General features: G+C 41.5%; 2 protein-coding genes across 3 annotated transcripts in view; one reads left to right on the plus strand and one right to left on the minus strand.

Annotated features, from left to right (window-relative positions):
- The window catches only part of LOC108087714, a 53,268-nt gene extending 34,230 nt beyond the window's left edge, over window positions 1-19,038 (plus strand). The window contains exons 5-14 of one of the 2 annotated variants that reach the window (XM_017185234.2): window positions 6,458-6,590; window positions 7,040-7,183; window positions 7,332-7,532; window positions 9,538-9,606; window positions 10,710-10,819; window positions 10,884-11,098; window positions 12,233-12,371; window positions 12,942-13,047; window positions 13,112-13,274; window positions 16,618-19,038. In XM_017185234.2, the coding sequence (XP_017040723.1) occupies window positions 6,458-6,590; window positions 7,040-7,183; window positions 7,332-7,532; window positions 9,538-9,606; window positions 10,710-10,819; window positions 10,884-11,098; window positions 12,233-12,371; window positions 12,942-13,047; window positions 13,112-13,274; window positions 16,618-17,756 (2,419 nt within the window). In that variant the 3' untranslated portion in view covers window positions 17,757-19,038. The remainder of the gene's footprint in view (window positions 1-6,457; window positions 6,591-7,039; window positions 7,184-7,331; window positions 7,533-9,537; window positions 9,607-10,709; window positions 10,820-10,883; window positions 11,099-12,232; window positions 12,372-12,941; window positions 13,048-13,111; window positions 13,275-16,617) is intronic. The other variant, XM_017185235.2, reaches the window with a different exon arrangement.
- LOC108087719 lies at window positions 377-1,176 on the minus strand. The gene is made up of 2 exons (XM_017185239.2): window positions 877-1,176; window positions 377-581 (listed from the first exon to the last, which is right to left on the minus strand). Exons 1-2 carry the CDS (start codon window positions 1,007-1,009, stop codon window positions 403-405), a joined length of 312 nt encoding a protein of 103 aa, XP_017040728.1. The 5' UTR covers window positions 1,010-1,176; the 3' UTR covers window positions 377-402.
- Window positions 19,039-21,364: the final 2,326 nt, after the last annotated feature.

Consider the following 21,364-nt stretch of genomic DNA (forward strand, 5'->3'; position numbering starts at 1 on the left):
AAACAGACAGCAGATTGCAGAGAGAGAAGAAAAAACAACATTTTGGCCAGAAAACTATTTTCACTTAGTGGCTGAGTTAGTGAGTCAGTGGGGAGTGGCCAGGATTACGTGCTTTTGTTTTTCGACTGGCTGAAATTGCTTTTACTGGTCGGATGGAAGGGATGAGTGCGTGAGGTTTATCAGCTTGTTGTCTTAAAAATCTTCAACAAATAAACAACAGCTACGGCAATGATTTAAAGTCCGGGATTAGTGAAGATTTTCCAGACAGGAAAAAGAGTTTAACTGGGAACTTTCCCAAACTTAATGGAAAGAATGTTTAAGCATTTTTTTTTCAACAGCTTTGCATACTTAAATATAATTCCTTTTTGAGTATTCTCCGTACTTATATCAGCAAAAAGTTGACTATTTATTCAGGTAAAAAAGTTCTTTTGGTTCAATCATTCGCTTCTCAACTGGACTGGCAGTTGCCAATCCTTTGAGTGATGGCTTATAGCAATAGCAGGGATACACCAATCGCATCTCTTGCGATTCTGGAGTGGCCCCAGGTTTGGGAGTAGTTGTAAATCGCAGTCTTTGCCTCCCTAAAAGGTAGAAAACAAATCAAGTCATTAAAAAACAACAAATTAAATTTCTCTTTATTTTCAAAGATAATAAAATGCTATAATATTTCAACCGTAACAACTTTTCTAGTTAATAAAATCACAAAGATAAATATATTTCATTAACTCATTCAATTAAAGCAATTTATAATTGAACATTTAAAGTTTTGTTATTTTAATCAAATGACTTGGGGTAACTAATTAATTAATTTTGCAATAAATGAAATTGTTTCAAAAAAAGACTATACAATATAGTTTGTTTGTATAAGAGACTCACAATTTGATTGGTAGTACTGCTTCTGCCACCATCCCAAGTGTCGTTTCGGCCAATCGATGCGATTCAAGCTGGTCCACGTGACTGTTAGCCCAAGGAACAAAAGTAGAACCAACTGCAGCCACGGGAAAAGCATATCTGTGTGGAAATTTTTCCGACATTTTCCGCCCCCCTCAACTGAGAGCTTGCCTAATGGCTTCCGTAATTATTGCAAGCAGTTCGCTTTGGCACAAGTAAGCGTTTAAAATTTAATTACTCACGGGTGCGAATGGATGCGATGGATGCGAGGGATGCGATGGCTGCTCTTCTGCTCCCCAAAGCCATTTCCGCTGGCAGGTGGGCTGGCAGACAGCGTTCTCAAAATTTAATTAAAGCAATCAATTATAAAGTTGGGTCTTCATCCCCGCACACACATGCCTACTTAGCGTTCGATGACTTTCCACGCTCAATAAATTTCACACGCAGCCGAAGGGAAAATTCACGGAGTCGGGTTCAGAGGTCAAGCATTGGGAGGCTGCTCCTGCCTTTGCTCCTGGGGACAGGACCTCCGTGCGAAAGGAAACTGTCTGCCTCTGGCGGAAGCCCAGCAACTGCCTGCAATTAGTTGCAACATAAATTTAGTCCGCACAAGTGGATGGAGGCACCGTGGGTCAAGCGGAAAATGTAGCAATTGCCGGCGTGGAAAATTCAACTAATAGTATAGATTCGACAGAGATTTGAGGCACTCAAAAAAAATAGAGCTATATTTGCTTTCAGATTTTATAGTTCTGCTATGTGGGAAAAAATTTAAAGATGATTACAAGTTTTTATCTAACAGTGATGAAAAATCTTCATTTGTTTATTACTCCTTTTGATTAGTAAAGTATACTTCACTTTTTTTCTAACTTTTTTAATTGCAAAACATTTTCTTAATAAGCAGCTCTTCAAATCAAACTTTAAAACTTGTTTACATAAAGTGGCGTTTCGATTCATTGTTAAAAACTTTCTGTCAGTCATAATTGTTGAAAGCAAGAATCACCGAATGCTGAAAGAAAAGCTAGTTAGATATGTAAATGATATTCTTCAGTTCGTTAGTTCCTCCTGGTTTTCCTCTGCTTTTCCCACTGTAGAGTGCCGCCAGAATTAATGTGCAAATGTTAAAAGTTCGTTAGTTCGTTCCAGTTTAACCCGCGTAGTTTGGCCGGAATAGAATGCAGTTGGGCAGCAGGAGCACGTCAAAACAAAGCTCATTTGTTTCAGCGGCTTACGGAGCGAGTCCTGTGGAAAAATGACTAAAGTTGGGCCGTCTTGGCAGGATCCCACATCCAAAAGCATGTCCGTCTCCGGCTCATGTTAATAATGTGCTGCTATCAGTTTCCCATTAGTGGGCAAAATTAATTTGTTTACGTTGCGGCGGAAGCAGAAAGAACACAAAAAATAAGCGAATACTAAACGAGGAGCGTGGCGGAAACTTGCTAATTAATTTAACTTGCTATGCGGTGTGTGTAGCTGCCTCATTTTTCTTAATTGCATGAAATATGCAGGCTCACTGGCAGAAAAGCCAAACGAAACGAAGCCAAGTTGAACAATAAGCATCCACATTAAGCTAAAGTTAATTTTATTATAAATTATTTGGCCAAACGGAACGGAGAACGGAGAAAAACACAAATCACATTAGTCCCCCGTGGCGAAAGGACACGAGAGGCCTGCCGGCAAAGGACCTCCTGCTGGGACAATAATTTTATTTGATTTCATTTAAGTTTCGCTTAGCGACACACAACTCTGCGGGTCCCGACAAAGTTTCAATATTAAACAGGGCCAAGGGGGCGGCTATAAATGTGGATTGTAATCCCCGCATTGTATTTACTTGACTTATTCTGCAATATGGCTCAGTTGGCCCCCTACTTCTGGGCTGCCTGCTTGTGCCTGCATTTACCATTTCCCCCCACATTTTCCCGGGGACTCAGCATAATGATGCAAACGGAAACGGCAATCTCAAATATCAAGCAATAAGCCAGCCTTTGTGAGTCGGCTTCAGAAACTGAATATGTGCTTGATTATGGATTTGCATGTGCAACTTATAGAATTCCAGAAAACTCAGCAAATGCTCGGGTTTTGCCATGCCAGGTATTTTCACCGATGCTCGAGGCTTGAAAACTAAACATTTTAGTCTGAGGAAAATTGTTTAGAAAAGGTTAAGAATTAGTTGAATATTACAAGTTTGTTTCTTGGAATGTTTTCCTCCCTCCAAAAACATATTTCACTTTTTCAAATTTAAGGCTTAAATTTATTCTCGCTTTAAACCGTATTTCCACGCTTCACAACGGCATAAAGGGATTGACATCCATTTGGTCCTGCCATCGGGCCGGATTTGAAATTAGTTTGTAAATGAAGGTTGCCTCGCTGGCTGGCAAATATGGCACATTAAGAGTTTTGGTCAGTGCTGACAATATTTCCTTTTTTGGGGTCAAAATTTCGACCGGAAAATGAAAATCTTTGAATGCAGTTGTATCAAGGATGCGATCAAAAACGTTTAGGGGTATGCCACTTTGGAATCAGACTTAAATTGAACAAGTTATGGCTGAATCTACTTTTCGGTCTCCTTTGCGTAAATTGTAAATTGGAAATTGTTGTTTTAAGCCACCTAAATATTTAATAATATTGTATAGTATACAAAAATTTATTTTGAATTTGCAATGTAAATGAATTCTTATTTGTTTTAAATATTTATGTACGCCACCAAATTCAATTTTGAATAGTAAGTAGAACTAACGTGTAGAAAACGAAAATCAAATTTAACACGGCTTAAACCATAACTATTAAAATTATGAAAGAGCTAGAAGCCAGCCATCACTGGTTTGGCCTACAGGCCGCAGCTCACTTTGCCGCCGAGGTGCAAACTACAAACCTGATTATGTGCATTAGCTGCCACGACCGAAAATTGGGCACGCATGGCGTATACGTAATGTGGCGCGGCTCCAGCAGATGAGTTGTTTACAAACTGGCAACAAAACGCTATGCGTGATGGTTTCGCTTGGTTCGGTTCGGTTTTGTTCAGTTTGGGTGTGAACGGTATATGCCATTACGTTCGCTGTAATAAAGTTGCTGCCATATTTTGGTTACGCGGCAGCAAAGCACAAGCATCTTTATGAACCCGCAAATGGGGCAGCAAGGGAGCCCGGCTGTCGCCAGTTTTAAATAGCTGGTACGTGCAACGTGTGGCGGCGGGCTCAAGGATGTGAGTGTAACTCTCTGCAGATGCATTTCACTTATTCACGTAGTGCGTGTTTGTTGCACGTGCCTCGAATGTCAAGCTGCACTCCTTGGTATCCAGTACTCTATTGCAAAATGTTCTGTGATTTCTCTTTGCCAAGCTTTAAACTGCAATAATGGCAGAAATTAATACCCAGCCTATTAAATTACGAACCAATTCAAGTCAAGCTGCTGCCAATATGTCACGGTTAATTTGAATTCAACAGGCTTGGCTGACAAAATTTCGTCATTGGACCTTATTTCGGTCACCGAAAAACACACACACAAACACAACCTCGATTATGGCTCATTTGTAGGCATTAGGCAGAGCTCTCTGAAAAGGCGTCTGTCATATAAATCAAGTGTCCGAGCGATAGGCAAACATTGTCACATCAGCAGCCATTGCCAAATAGCTTTAGGCGCAAACTAATAAATCAATATGAGACACACACACACACACACATACACACGTTTGTATGTCCCCATCCATTTATCTCTGGCTCGCAAACAGGACAAACTCATTCGGCAGGCTCAATCAGCTTATTTTCTAATATCCGTTTACAAATTATCTTCAAAAACTGTCAACAGCAACAAAGCCAGACAGACAAAGGAAAAGCGGCCGAGTTGGGAAAATGAAACCACAGCAAATAAATGGCAGAGGCAAATAAGAAATAAGGAATAACACACGAAAACATATCCGAGAATTCCGTCCCAATAATACGGCAAAGGACGTGGAAAAAAAGGACATGCTGCTCGCAGGACTCAAAGGCGTTGGGATCAACTGCCTGGGAATTAACATAATCATTACGATAATGTAATATGGCCATTGTGCAGCCGGCAGTCCCGCCACTGTGCACTTCCCACTAGCCCTTTTTTCCCCCGAATTTCCCAATCAATAAGTTGTCAGAAACAATCAAATAAATACAAACTGATATGTCAATATTAACTGACAGGCAGTCTGCTGGAGTCCCGGGTCCCGGATCCCGGATCCCGATCCCGGGAATTCGAATCCTTGCCCCATCCCCATCCAATGGCTACCGGATATGGCCGGGACAAACACATTATGGCCGTCGAAGGAGTCAGGATATTGAAAAAAGAAAACGAAAGTTCTTGCGAAACTCTTTGAAGCACCGAAATGGAAATCACACTTCTCGGGGGAGCCTCTTGCCCCGAATAATGGGCGATTTGTTATACTTTCAATTTTGAATTGGAAAAGGAAAGGTTTTTTTATGTCGAGTGCAAACTATAACGTTTAATTTAATTTGGGTTTTGAGACTTGGAAATTTCGCTTGCTGAAGTTAAAGTAAGGCATTGAAAGTATTTTTAAGAAATTATTAGTTATCTTTACATAAATAAAATGATAGAAAATATTATTCATTACCCTAAAAACAGTAACCTCCTCACAAACTGCACACTTGCAACAATATTGAATATCAAATAGAATTTCAGTGGAAACTTTTAAAGAAAACCCCTTTAAAAAACCTTGAAAAGAAGAGGGAAATTCGCAAACAAACAGCAAGGCAAATGCCGAAGGGATCATGCCGCAAGAAAACTTTTCCGGCCAAGAAAAAGCCGTAGAAGGGAAAAGCGGGGGAGGGGGAGGGGGAGAGCCACGGCTCCGGCGTGAAAATGCGGACGAGTAGGAAGGCTGAGATTATGCGTAAAATTCTACATGTGTTCCGGCCGAGAACCTCCAGCTGTCTCCCTCCATGATTTTGCTTAGGTATGCGTGTAATTGGGTGGCTGCCCATTGCCATTGCCATTGCCATTGCGACCTTTGTGGAGGCATACAGGCCATACAGGCGAAACAGGGATTTCAACTAGCTGACGAGGGGGCGCAACCACGGGTCGACAGCTTAGTGCACCCTTTTCATGGCTTTATGTCTTTGTAAAACGACAAGGCCAACCCATTCCCAGCCCCACCCACTCCTCCAACTTCCACAACTCCACCTACTATTTTTCCCGTCAGCGACAGCAAGAAAATAATTTTCTGCTATTTTTTTTTTTTTTTGAGCCCCGGAAGCCGGAACCAAGCACGCATGTTAGTTTATCCTTTTGTGCGAAATCTTGGACATGGGCCTAGCACCCAGACATATGCACAATCAGGGCAGGAATTTATTGTTTGTTATCGCCGAGAACTGGCGAACTGAACCACGTTCCCTCCGACCACGTCCATAAATATCGAAGGCTGTCGGCGCACAGGTCTTATTGAATCCAGTTTATAAATGGCGCCATTTGGCTTAAGTGCCGCCCAGTTGATTGTTAGGCTGACAAATTAATAACATAAATTTTTAACGCCTTCTGCTCATGCTCATGCTGATGCTGATGCCTTGTTTTTCTGTGTTTCCTGCAGGGGCACATCTGGCATCGATATCGACTTGCGGCGCGTGGACATCGACCAGTGTCCGCAGCGCCACACTCCCGGAACCAAGCGGCCGCTGAACATCTTCGCCGGCACGGACAAGTGCAAGCAGCGGACCACCATGGTGGGTATCAGTCTGTGTACACAGAGAAAAAACATAAATTTTATTGCTGTCAAGTAATTTCAATGAGATAAGTTGTCTTTCAAAATTATACAAAGAAACCCATTTGTTTGTTAAAATCATTTTCAAGAAGCTTCAATTCTTTAATAATTTCTTTAAAAAATTCATACATTTTTGGGAAGAATTTAAAGGTTACTAAAATAAACCTAATCATAAAAGCAATAGTCACAGTTTTCTTAAACCGCAACCTCTATTCATAACTCTTAATCTCAATGTAATCTGTTTGCAAAAACCTAAGATTATAAAAACCACAACTTATGGCTCTCAGAATTATGCCAAGATTTATAGTGTAAGGTCAGCATAACACACTGGTTTTTTCTCTGTGTGAGCCCCCAAATTCTCCGCAGTCAGCACTTAATTTTCATTTCCATTTCCGCACTTCACGTTGGCAGTGCGAGGCCATCATGGGACTGGGATTTCGGCGCGGCTCCTACAAATGCCTGTGCCGCAAGGGATTCTACTTCCCCGACATCGTGTCGCAGCACAAGTTCTTCAACGGCAGCCTGCTGGAGGAGGAGTACGAGAAGCTGATGCTGGTAAGTCATCTTGGCCAAGTGCCGAGCACTGAATGTTGAATGGCCAATGGCTGATGGCGGATGGCGAATGGCTGATGCCAAATGCCGAATGCCGCCGCGTCAAGTGTTCGCCGCCGTAAGAGCCTTACTCTCATTAAATATGTATTAGGGCAAGAACTCGACGTACAACAGCAACAGCGAGTACGAGTGCCTTCCCTGCGCCGAGGGCTGTGACTCCTGCGAGGACTCCTCGCCCTGCATCGCCGCCCTAAACTGGCCGATGCGCACGAGCATCCTGGCGCTGGCCTGCATCGTGATTGGCCTCCTGCCCCCAGCCGCCTGGTTCACCTTCCGCTACCAGCAGGTTAAGGTGAGTGGGTTTCCCCGGGAGTCATACTGGAGGTACTCCTCCAACACTCTGCACTTTAGCGCCCTAAGTAGAATATCAGTGGGTTGCCAGGAGGCCTTGGCATTTCCTTTCTGCCAACGCCAGCAGGTTTATATCAACAGCTTAAAGCGTTCCGGAAAAACTAAAAAATATCTCCTAACAGAAGTTATGTGCTTTGCCAATTCACTTTTTATTTTATTTCTGGTTTTGGTTTTCATAGAAGTTTGCATTTCCATTTAATTTGTTGTCAGATCAAAACGTATTAAAGCTACATTTAGATAATTTAAAGTAAATGAAATAGGAAATCTGTGTTTTCATATATCCCCCATTTTAACAGAGAAGTGTTTTCAATTTAAATCTCCATACACACAACTACTTTTCATGCAATTATTCTGTACCGGAAGTGTTATCACAAAAAACAAACTAACCATTTGCTATTAAAGCAAAACGAATTCCAATCTGCCTTCTTAAAAGCTTTGTTCCGACTAACAGTTGTGGAATTAAAAGCCCTGATAAATCTTTGAAATTCCATGCCAAAATTGTCAAACCATTGTAATGGCATTATCCCCGAGCAGTCGGAACCTGTCCGTCGTTTGTTTTTCTGTTTTCTGAGTATATATTTTTAATGCGTGACAGTGCGCGCTGTCAAATACCGCTGATCCCGGAGAGGGCCAACCTAAGCCGCTGTCATCATTGTGCCGCTAAGCGGCTTACCATTGTTAGAATCGAGTTAATTTTGAACGTGCAGTCCGGCCATCCAGGAATCCGGGCCGTCAACATCCCGATGACAGGCGGCAACAAGCCAACAAGCCAACAGGACAGCGGATATAGTCGCGCATAAGCGGAAGTGCAAACATTCGCACAGCTGGCCACACACCCACTTCCGCTGGTTTCCTGCCTGGCGGCAGAGGATGCGGAGAGGTCCTGCCCCACAAGATGAACTCCGAGTGTCACTTGGTCGCTCATTAGACCAGAGAATAGAAAACAGAGAATGGAGAACGGAGAACGGAGGACAAGTCCAGCTGCCGGCGTCCAATTGTCTCTGGCGTTTGGATTTAAACCATTCGCAACTTTCCCGTCCACTGCGGATGTAATATATATACACTGGGCTAAAACTTTAAATTTAAATTAAAAACAAATTGAGCAGGAAATAGAAAATCTTTTTGCAATTCCATTAATTGCATTAAATTAATGAAAAATATGTAAACAGCTTTTAGATAATTTAAATTAAATTTTTTAAGGTTTTATTTATTTGTTTGAAAAATATATCTTAATCTTTAAGAAATCCTTCGTTTACTCAATGAAAATCTCATATTAACATCGGTTAATTAAGTGTGAAATTATTTTTGTAGTAATTTCGTTTCAGTACTTTAAATTTACATTTTTATTGAGTTTTGTTATTGCCTTCAGTTCTATTTTATTTTGCTTAATTGTATTCCCCTGTGATTTTTTCTCAGTGAATGCATGTTGGAGAAGGGCTAGTGGCTAAAGGAAGTGAGTTGTTCTATTCCCTTGTCGCTGTCTGACATTTGTGTGCTGTCTTTCCCCAGCTCACCATCTATCCAAGTCCCCAGTTACCTCCCCATCCCCCCTATCTCCCACTCCCCCACCTCCCCCATCTCCCCCTTTCCCGTTCCACTTGCCCGCGTCCCAAGGCAACTAGCCAACTAAACTGTTTTCATTCGTAATGCGATTCTGTCGCATTTGTGTCTCCGCTCATGTCCCCAACGGGTGTAAGATGGTGTGTGTTTGAGTGTGTGTTTGAGTGTGTGTTACTGCCTGTGTGAGTGTGTGTGTGTGTCCAAACTAATTAAATGGCGCTAAACATGCCGCCCCAAATCCTGCCAAGTGTGAGGGAACCACCTCGAACCGAAGTCCTGCAGTGATTTCGCTGCGTCCTTGGGAAATTGTGCGGATTAAACGATTTCAATTAAAATTTGCAAACTTTCTGCTGCCGGAAACTAATTGGAATTGTCTTGTTTTGCAGGTTGTAAGGGCCGCCAGTCCGGCTTTGTTGCGGGTCATCGCCTTGGGCGCCTTTTTCATCTACTGCACGGTAAGTAAAGTAGATCATTACTCATTCAACAAACGGAATAAACTGCTTCAATTAAGCCCTGCCAATTGAGTGGTATAATCCAATGGCAAATGCTCGATTTCACTGCAGGCCGAAGTAATTAAGAGCCATCTAACAGATGCATTCGCTTAACTGCCACTCGTCGAATTGAAACATTTTTCGACCGGCTAAACGAGTCCGTTGAACATTATTACAACTCAATGGAAGCATTCAGCGCTGAAAAGCATAAATAGACGTGAAATTTGCATTCGGTGAAAAATGAGATAGGAAACCATTTGGCAAACAGAACCAACCAACCATCTATCGCCACTCCAAAAAACCGAACTCGAACCCAATTCCCATCAATTTCTACACAATTTAATTTGATTGATTTATGGCTGGCGAAAGAAACTAATGGGATGCCGGCCAAATAAACAACTTTAAGCGAGAGTTCATCGAACATCCGTTGCCGGGGTTTTTTTTATTTATGTGTGGCAGATTTATTTAGCCGCCATGAGTATCTCTTGACGAGCACACAATGGACACAGGACGATGATGAGAACGAAAACGGGGATGGGAATGGGAATGGGAATGGGAATAGGGATGGGATTGGGGATGAGGACCAGGACGAGGGTCCCTGTCAGCACAGTTTGCTTTATGATTTTTTAATATGTGCAAGGCGTGAAGAATACCGAAAATAGAAGCCAATCCAAGTGTTGAAATAACCTATTGTCCTTGACAGGCCGCAATATCGAAGTAGGCTTATTGTCGCATAAGTTTGGGTTTTGTTCGAGTGGAGGCTGAAAGCCAAGTGCTGGCTTGCACTTCTCATTTTCCATGATCATCCGGCAGATTAGCCAGTGTAAGAAAACAATTTTTTTCGGGTGAAAACGTCACAAAAAGCATGACAAGAAGTCTGGTAGTGGTTTTGTGGAACATTTAAGAGAAATTAATACATGGAAACATTAAAATTGGGTCATTTATTTTGATTTGTTACTAAAGATAACTTAACTTCAAAACTTCATGCTTACTGCTTTATATAATTTAAAATTCAATATTATTTAAGTCACCTACAATTGTATAAAAAATATTTATTTTACTTGCAGAACATTGTGATGTATCCCAATCCCAATCTTTACACCTGCACCGCTCGCATTTGGCTACGTGAGATTGGATTCTCATTGACCTACGGAGCTCTGATGCTAAAGACCTGGCGGTAAGAAATAATGGCCCTTTATTAACCCCCAAAACCACAACCAATTCAATGATATTGCCCAAAGGATATCTGTGATTTTCCGAGTTCGTTCGGCAAAGGCTGTGAAAATCACCGATGCCGCCCTGCTGAAGCGACTGGGAATCATCTGTGGGGCCATCGGAACCTGCCTGCTGGTCAGGACACTCGTCTCGCCTCCAGATGTTGTGGTTGGGCGCACTGCCGACGACCTGAAGGCGTTCCTCTGCAAAACCGACTGGTGGGACTACACATTCACCTCGAGTAAGTTGGGGGAATACCTAATTCAATAAGGCTGCAAACCCGGCTTGTTTGCCATCCCAAAGGCCACTCAAAGGCAGCTCTGTCTTTTTGCAAAATGGTGAAAAAACACCGAACGAGCTACTATGTACGCATAACCCATACGCACTGTTGGCTGAAAAAAATATGAATGGCAAAGAGGATATGAGCAATGCAAAGTGCAGCAGGATAAATTCGTTGGCTGGCCAGCTTAAGGCTCAATCCCACGAACACCTGCTGCTCTTGTTAGTTCTACGCCAGATTCAATATTTTTTCTCCTCTTGGCCTGCAGATGTCAACTGGACATTTGCCATGGGTATTAGGGTGGACCGCTTTTTATACCGTAGCCAGTGACAATTTTTCGAGCGTTTTGCGTAGACCACTTTTTATCTTCTTAAGCTCTTCTTAATTCTTTGAAAGTATAAATCTCAAATAAACTTTAATAATCTTTTTTGTTTAAATTTTTGTTTAGAAGGTTTATATATGTTTTTATATTTTGCTACCCGTTGAAGGAAAATTTAAATAACAGTAGAGACTAAACCGAAGTCCACTCCAATCCATATATGAATGATTTTTGCGCTTTTATAAACCAACTGGCGACACAGGTCCGTGCCACAAGCCGAGTTGAAGCGGCAGCAGAGTGAATTTTGCCCGGGAATAACTACGTTCCACTTGCCAGCTTGCTTAATTAAAAAAGTTGAGGAAGGACTCGAGTGCTTCTATCTGCATTTGTTCTTCTGTCTGCCACACACGGACAACAATTATCGTAGATTCGCGCGCTTTTCACGCACTTTGGCAGCAGCCAGCTGCTAAATAACTTCATTTGGCTTGGCTGCAACCCAAAGCGCGTATTTCATTTATAATTGCATGCTTGAACATTTACCAAAAAAAAAAAGTGTTTTGCCTTGGGGGGCAACAAGCAATGAAGAAGAGTATATAACGAAAGCCATGGAAGTTCAGTTGTTCCAACTAGTCTCTTTATAGATTTAATAACGTTGTAGATATTTACTCGCCGGCTGCCTTTTTGCGGGTTTGGTAATTAGACATCAAAGTGAAGCTTGGCAGCCACTGAAATGCTCAGCGGAACTAATCCTCTTCCCATTTTAATCCCTTTTCCAGTGGAGGTCCTGTTCCTGGCGTGGGGCGTTCGGTTGTGCATCATGGTGCGGAAGGCGCCATCGGAGTTCAACGAGAGCCGCTTCATATCGATGGCCATCTACAACGAGTTCCTGCTCACCTGCTTCCTCAACGTGTCCATGTAAGTATTTAAACAAAAATTATTTCTAAGAAATAATTAGCATTTCATCATAATATTCTAATTGGATTTCTGGCCATAGTTTCAATGAAATTCTTTTAGCAGCTTTTCCACATAAGCTGGTTAAAAACCAGTGCACTTTAAAATATTGTTCAATAGACGTGTTTTTATCTAGAACCAAACCCTATTATTCTTTTCTCAGGAATTGCATTTAAGAGCTATTTGCAAAATGTAATTTCGTCAGAAAATTAATTAATTATTGCCATAGCAGATTCCAAGAACCCGTTAAGCTTTTAATCTAAAATTTTCATATGAAGTATTTAATTAAGGATTCTGAGTATTGGTCAAACTTATTTGCATTTTTGTAAGCTCTTAAAGTTTATGTGTATTTAAGCTAAACAAAGTTGTCTTTGTTTAGGCACTAGTAATTGTTCTTTGAATTAACTTTCCTTGAATACAGAACCTTGAAGTGGTTTCCTAGTATTGAAATCAAACAAATGCCATGCCATTTATCTACTATTTCCGTGCGCTGTTATAATGGTAAACCTATTTGACTTACTCGTGTATTTCCAGGCTCTTCCTGCAGTCGCCGGCCAATCCGGATTTGCTGTACATCATATTCTTCTGCCACACGCAGCTGACTGTAACGCTGCTGCTGGCCCTAATCTTTGGCAGCAAGGTGAGTGTCCTCCTGGCCTCGGCTTTTCGGCCTTTCCTGATCCCATATCGCCCATTTGGCGCAGGTGTACATCGTGCTGCGTAGCGGCAAATCGCATCAGGAGAACATCGGTTTGGGCACCAAGGCATCGGGGGCGAAATTCAATTTTCGTCCCCAAGTGCGCACCTTTGCCAATCCCAGCTCGGTGACCACCTCCACCGTCCCGGTGGCTGGCACCACCTCCGCAGGTGAGTCTATAGTTGAGTGGATTCGATAAGAGTGGGCTGCAATGGAGGGGAGCGGAGTGGAGTGCTGCTCCTGCGATAGCGGGCAATTGCCCCATTTGTTCTAATGGTCCCAGTGTATCGACGTTTATGACAAACGACAGTGTCCACTTGACAAATGATCTATGGAGGGGATAAAGTGTGCACTGTAGCACAGATAAAAATTATATAGACTTAAATCATTGAGCTTTAAAGAAGGAAATTATTATTAGTTCTATTTCAGTTCAATATAAAAGTGAGTTAAATAGGTGAAAGTAAATAAGATAAATTATGAATTGAATACTGCATGTTTTAGAATTTTTAAAAATTTTTTTAATAATCTTTGTTTAATAGGTTGATTAAGAATATATTTCCCTTTTTGCAGGAAACATATATTAACATTTGTAAACTGTTTAACTTAGTACTCCGATAAATACTGATTGGAAATTAAGAATTTTAATGCTTTAAAATCTAAAAGGTACAACCGGTTCTTCGTTATTATTTCGAGTGCAATGTGGATGAAGTCCTTTCCCGGGTCGCCTGTTATTTATGGCTTATTATTTGGCAAATTAAAAAGCGAGCGGGACAGGCGTCACCGGCGTCAGTGGCACGCTTATCGCTGCTGTCTAGACATGAGCCCTGGCATATCTGGCTGACAGGCTGGGATGCTGATTTATGTTCTGCCTCCCATGCAGAAGCAATCTTAGTTGCGGTTAACCCGAGATCCATGTGTGGAGGAGGTCCCTGCTCCAGCGGAAGGAAGGAAACCACTCCGGAGCACAAACTTCCGCCAAGTTGCCGACGACGCCATATTTGTTTATCGCTTCGCTGGCTTTGATGCATAAACAACTATGTGAACTCCCGGGGGGCTTCTCCTGCCAAAGGGCGGGCCAGTCAAGTAGACCATCGAAACAGCCAACAGCCCTCCTCCTCATCCTCCTCCCCCTCCTCCTCTTCCATCCACCCACAAAGTTCGGGGGTCAGGTGGACTTCTATTTTTGGCTCGCGGGGATTTTCCATTTCCGTTTGTGTGGGAGTTTTTAAAGCTGTGAAGAGTCCGTAATTGAACTTCGTAATTGAACAGATGCCACGGCAACCGGCAGCCAATAACTTTTGATTTGAATTTAAATTCTGAATTGAAGCAAACTTTTTGGGAAACAGCCATGAGTTTCGTATAATTGTATGGGTTTTAAATTTTTTTATCTGGGGGTTTCCCTACAACTAATTTGATTTGGGAAAGTTTAAAATAAACATAGGAATTGTCAAATTATACAAATAAATAATTGGTTTTGTATGTGTAAAGCAAAATTTGATTTAATCAATTGCTGTAGAACATCGTTAAAGTTCAAGTTACGATGATTGTACAATCATTCCATTAATTTATATAATTAAAATATTTCCCAGTGGTACTACAGTAACACTTTAGGAATTTAATCTTGATGTCCGAAAAGAAAAACTGAAGTACAGAAAGGTTCATTTCGAAAGGAGGTAATTTTCGGGGCTAGGTGCTTTTGGCCATTATACTTTCCTCTGCCATTGTTATCGCAATGTTTACTATTCGTTTTGATGGGGAACCTTTTTAATTTTCGACGCTGCTAGAAGTTTATTGCCAGAGAGCGACGCTTTATGTTTTAATGCTTTATAGGCTCTCAGTCCGACAGAGAGGTTTTTATTTAATTTTTTATTACTCGCATTTCTATTTTAACGCAAAACGTAGCGCATTTTTGTGGCTGCGTAAATTGTGCGTTAAATTTACATTCTTTTTTTTTCGTGCCTTTCGGTCTTGTCTCTGGTTTTTTGCTGGGCCAGTTTTTAAGCGGCTCTCAATTTGCATATTTAAATTGAACAATCACAAAGTAGCAAACACTCAACAGCCCACGCACACACACACACACACACATGTCAAAGCTGTATCTGTGTGGCGAATTTAAAATATTTCGCGAGCGCAAAAAGGAATATTGTGTTGCATACTAAGAGGGGCACACATAATAAATTCAATTTTGGCTACTGCCGACTGCTCCGCTCGCTTAATTTCACAGCCATAAATCTAAATTCAACGGACAATGGGAGAAAAAAGCGGCGGCTTGCTTTTAATACACTTACCGTAAAGAGGGGTCACTAAGCCTGTTTCAATCCGTCAGGAATTTTTTCATTCCGGCTCTTTGCGGCGTCCCGATTTTTGAGAGAGGAAGTGTGTTTTGCCTTTAGTTCACGATTTTCGGTTGTAAATTTATTTGTTTTCCTTCGCCTTTATTTGAAAGTTGATAGCGAGTTGCTTTTGAGTGGACGTGGCTTAAATCATACCGACAGGCTTTCAACTGAATTGAATGGCCATTTATCATTCCGCCAGCGAAGAGGAAGCCTGCCACTTTTCCCGGCCGAAGTGAAAGCCACAACAACAGGGTCCAACTTTGGCATCCACTTCCACGGCGGTGCAAACATTACGCATTTAAATTTGAGGTCCGTTTCGGAGGTTTTTCTGGGGTTTGTAGTGGGGTTCGGGTAGTGTGAAACTTTTGACACGGACAGGCAACTTTTTTAGTGCAAAAGTTGGCAGCGGAAGGCAAGAAGCAGCGCTTTTTAACGCGGCGGAAAATCGTTGCTCGCTTTCAGCCAGCTTGCCACTCACAAAGAAAATCGTATCTCGCCTTTGATTGTTGCCCAGGGTTAACCAAACATTGTGGTTTCTTAGCCACAACTTTGATATTTCCTTTGTTCGTATACAGTTTGTGTATTTTATCCACAACGTAAAAGGTGGTTATGATACTTGATATCGAACCTAAACAAATATTTTGTATATACAAATATACATTTTATAATACTTTCCTTAAAATAAATATATTTTTTGTAGAGTACAGATAGGTAGACCACTTCTGTTTGTTTTTTCTTCTTCTCTACTACATTCCACATACAGATAAACTTTCATAACTCGATTCGTCAACTGCCATTAAAAAAGTTCGAGTTGAGCAGACTTTGAGTTGTAAAATAGGTTTCATTGCTCTCTGCTGCGATAAAAACTAGTTCCAGTTATTGGTGTTTAGAGTTTGAAAAGTTCGAGCTGTGGTCATTTAAATGTACAGCAATATATACACTTTTACTTATTTATTGGGGAAATCTTGATCTCTGTATAAAAACTATATATGTACACACAGAAAACAAGCAAAAGATTTAGATTTAATAACAGGGTTTTACCTAAATGGTATTCAAAATACATATGAAATCGGAAAGGAACCTTCAAAACTTTTTTATATAAAATACATACATTTATTTTTATTATGTATAAAATATATATTTTTTTCTTCCTCCTCCTTATTTTATCTTTATACAGAAACAAAGCTTTCCGACCAGGAGGCGCTGGAGGAGATCCGACAGCTGAGCATGCAGCTGCAACGCATCCAGGAGATGGCTCCGCCGAAAGGCGTGGCGGTGATGACGATCTCCAGTCTGCTGGATGGCCTGAAAACCCCGGGCGGCCTGATGGTGGTGGCGGCGGCCGCGGGGGCGACTGCCCATGGCCACTCGGCGGCCACCAGGCAGAGTGCTCTGCCCCTGCTCGCCTTGAATGTGGAGATGCAGAAGTACAGCCAGCAGAACAACAATGCGAATGGGCGGAGTGGCAGGACGAGTATACCCACGATGGTTCTGGAAACGCCGCCCAGCTCGACGCCTCCGTCGGCTGCCTTTGAGGAGCGGGCGATGAACACGGAGCTCAGTGGCGACGACTTCCGGGAGCAGCTCCTCCGGCGGACCGCCGACGGTCACATCATCTGCAGTCGCTGCTTGGATGCGTCCAAGGAGCACTACTACTGCTGTCCGCCGCGCAGCGCCTGCGATCATCTGGGATCGCCGAAGGACGAGGGCAGCCTGAGCTTCGCCAACATCAAGCTGGAGTGCATGTGCTCCCAGTCGGAGGACCTCGACCAGGACCAAGGGCTGCGCCAACGAAAGCCGACGGTGCGAACGGCGGCCACCAATACGCCGCCGACCAGCTGCAAACGGGCTCCGCGGAATCTTCTGGAGGCGGAGCTCAGCATTTCGTATCAAATTTGTGATAACTGTAGAAGTAAGTACAAGCTGACGGGTCGCCGGCGGAGCGGCAGCTACTCCCAGGCGCAGACGAACTCCCAACTTGGCCAGCAGCCGAGCGGCCAAGTGCAGATCCAATCGCGTAGCAGCGAAATCCTGGATCGCACGGCGGCTGTAGAAGTGGAGGCCGAGACGAGGACCAAGGCAGCTCACTCCACGGATGACATAGTCCTGTTCACCAGTGCTGAGAAGGAGGATAACGAGGCGCATTCCCAGCTGAATCCGGCTGAACCCTTGGCCGCTCCTTCGCTGGGCAATGTGTCCAATGCCTCGAACAATTCCACCAGCGGTAGTGGAGCAACCAGTCGGCCAAAGAGGCCGGATAAGCTCGTCCTGGATCTGAACGATCGGTCCAAGTACACCAAAGAGGTTTCCGTGTAAAGAGAATGAATTTTTCGGCCAGCCATGCAAAGCTGTTCGGCAACAAAGTCCAAGACACTCAACTTTAAAACTAAATGGTTTTCCAAAAGGTATTACCGCTTGTTATGCTGTTTTCCAATAGTTTATCATACTTTTAAACCAAAGATATTGTACAAGAAAGTTTCTAAAATTCATTAACTTTTGTTAAATTTATTCAATGTTGAAGGGTTTGATTTCAAACGAAGATTTCTTTAGCAACCCGAATTAAACCGATTGAGATCTTAGGCAATAAAAGAAACCAATGGTTTTTGGCTTTAAATCGTCGAACAGATTTCGTATTGACTGCCGGCAATCAAAAATGTTTTATGCTTAGGCCAGTTAAATTATCAAAGACTTTATTAAATTACATTTGTACCATTACCTAGATAACTGATTGATTTAGCTAAATGTAGGATATAAGTCAAGCCAACAAAAAAAAAAAAAAAAAACACCCGACTTTAATGAAAGTGCAGTGAAGCCAGGAGTTTTGCGATTTGCAATGCTAAGCAAAATGGTTTGCAACTAAAATGAGCCCCGAAATGTTGTGAATTTATTGGATTTGGCAAACACCAGCAGACGCGAAAGTCAACAACGCACTTCGTTGAAAGTCATGTGTTTTTGCCGGCATAATAATTAAATTTACATTTCCATGTATGTAGATAATTAAATCTAAATTGCTTACTAATTGAAAGCTGCAGCGAGCCATTTCCAATGAAAATGATTTCAGAACTCATAATGATGATGATGGTGGTAAAATGCATTTGCTGTAATATTTATTAAGCCATGTTTAAGTGCCGATCTATTCAAAATGGGAGCCCAACCACACACACACATACACAGAAACATACACACACACATACATTGTTTATAATGGCCACTCTGTAAAATAGTTAATGAAAGTTGATGTGAACTGTAAAATACACATATCTCCTTTAAACTCACTAAATACCTTCCAACTAAATATAGCGAATAAATAATTGTAGTTACAATTAAGCATTAATTAGCTGTCGTACATTTAGCTGCAATATGATAAATATTTCAAAATCAATTCAAAGCTAAACATTTCCCACCCCTTTGCCGAAAATAAAAATACAAATTGCAATTCAGTGTTGTCGCTCGAACAAACAAATCAGAACAACCGACAATTGCATGGATTTATGTACTGTAGTTAAGCGTTGATGTTATTGAGTTGGAATATGTGCATTAAATGCGTTTGTTTAAAGCAATCCAATAAATGGCGAATCTACTGAATGTACACCTAAAAGCTATCTATCTTTGGCCAGATTACAAATTTTCAGCACAAAAACGTCGCTTTTATCTACTCGCAAACTTCATTAGGTAAACGCAGCAGGGTACAAATGGTAATTGCATTTCAAGGGTGAGTATCTTAAAGTTTAGTCGCACACAGAAAAAAAATATGTACATTGAATGGGAAAATAACAATTAAATTTTATATTAAAATTCCCGCTTAAGAATAAAGCTACCCGTGTATAGGAATTTACCATTTAATTTATTAACAGTGGAATGGTTGGAGTTCCAAGGAATGTCCCTTGACTTATACAAATTAGTTATTCACATTGATATTGCTTTTTAATGTTCTAGCATCAAAGGTGATTCCTGGAACTCATTTCCTTTCCGTGTAGCTCAGTGTATCTTTCTATCTTTCGGGTGACTGTAGATGTAAAGTGTTGGCGCCTTTTTGCGCTTTATGAGCACGTTATGGTTTTTATCTTTATGGACATGCCTGCGTGTGACCCTTTTTGCCATTTATGTCTGCCATTCCAGGAATGCCTTTTCAACTTGGGCACACACTAATACACACACATACCGCCACACACAGATACATTTGCTTCTTTACAAGGTTACTGCTTTGAAGGAGACGTTAATTTAAATGTTTTACGGCCTCATCGGATGTTGTTTTGTTTGTACTGCGCTGCTCTGCTCTGTTTTGTTTTATTTTATTTTGTTTTGTTTTGTTTCTCGTTTTCTGTTTGTGTATCAAATTAAACTTCTGCAGTCAGGCAGACAACTTTAGTGTTATCAGGCCAAAAAAAGGACAACCAGGATGCGTGTGTAGGCGGCGTGTATTGAATTTTAAGCACTCGCCGTGGAAAAGTGAAAATTCATTTGGCGCGGCACGTTTCCCGAGTTTTGCCTTAAATTGAATTTCAATCATTACACTACGAACGATACTCCGGAATAAATATAAAATATTTAATATACACCTGCATATCTATAGCAACGAATTCTGTTCCGGCTCGCTGGAAGTTGGGAGTAATTTACAAACGAATTTCATCTTCGCAGTTCGAGCACGTGACAACATTAATTAAACTTTCAGCATATGCGTCAGTCGCATGCCCCCGCGACTCGGCAAACGGAAAATTCGGAAAAAGGCGGAAGGGGGAGGGCAAAGGGAGTGGGGAAAAGTCGGGAAATCTGCTGACATAAGCGCAGACGTAATCGAGGCAGTTTTCGCTTTGAGCCCCGTTCAACGTAACAGATTTTTACTTTTATTAACTTTGCAATGGCGCTGGAACGCGAAATATCGCCATTTATTGGTACATTTCTGAATCCGCCGCGGATTTTAACTATTTTTCATTTAATTGCCCCCCGAAACAAAAGCCCAGTTGAGTGTTTTCATGCCAGCTCGAATCTGTTGTAAATAGCCGATAGCAATTATTTAGAGCTTTTTCGAAAAAAATCGCGATGAATGTATGCAATAAAATCGGAGTACTTTACATTTAATAATTGAATTGGGAATACCTTAATTTAAAACGATGATATTGAGTAGTTTATTAATTTAAGCGGAAAATCAGCGTTTAGAGGTTTGTGCTCAAAATTGTTTATTTAAATGAAAATTAAAAGATCTAAAAATAGCTTTATAACTCTTAATGGGGAAATCTGTAAATAATTGTACTAATTAAAGAGAACTTCATTAATTGTCTTTAAATAGCCGCAAATGAAATGGTTTTAAATAAATTACCCTTGTTATTGATCGAACTTTCCTTTGGGAATGCGAAAGCTTTAAGGGGAATTGAAATCAAATTCCTGGAAAATGTCTTTAAACTTAACGACTTTCGGCCATCGGCTGAGCCACTTGTAAATTGGAGCCCTGGGTTGTAGCATTAAGAGCGTTTAATTAAACGCCTGTTGCAGAAGCGAGTACACCGAAAAGTCGGAGGTAAAAACTTCTTCTCCCAACTGGATCATAAATTTCAAAGCGAATTGAGTGACGGAGCCCGAAAAAGGGCGAAGTATGGAGGCCCTGTTTCCTAAAAACAAAGAAAATGGCACTTACCAGAAAACACAAATTGCTTTCTTTGCCGGCTGGCAATTTGAAAATCTTGAAGACCGGCTGGAGCAGAAATTTATATTCGTACCGATGTGCTGGTCTTTGATGGCCAAATGCTTTGTTTTGTTTTTCGGGCCTGGTCTAAAGCGGTTGCGTTGCGAAGCATTCCAAGCACTTTTTTTCCATCTCTTAATTACGGCAATAAATGCCAATGGCAATTTCTTTGGCATTAAATAAGAACATGTTAACGACCTGGCAAGCCTTCAAAAAAGTGCCTTCGAAATAAAAAAAAAGAGAA

Source organism: Drosophila ficusphila, unplaced genomic scaffold, assembly GCF_018152265.1.
Source record: "Drosophila ficusphila isolate 14025-0441.05 unplaced genomic scaffold, ASM1815226v1 contig_414, whole genome shotgun sequence".
Classification (NCBI taxonomy): domain Eukaryota; kingdom Metazoa; phylum Arthropoda; class Insecta; order Diptera; family Drosophilidae; genus Drosophila; species Drosophila ficusphila.

Bases quoted from the DNA above. Each gene is read 5' to 3' on its own strand.
- LOC108087719 (XM_017185239.2), bottom strand. From the start codon at position 1,009: ATGCTTTTCCCGTGGCTGCAGTTGGTTCTACTTTTGTTCCTTGGGCTA. The intron at 582-876 runs GTGAGTCTCTTA...TCTACCTTTTAG, and splicing joins GCAGTACTACCAATCAAATT to GGAGGCAAAGACTGCGATTT.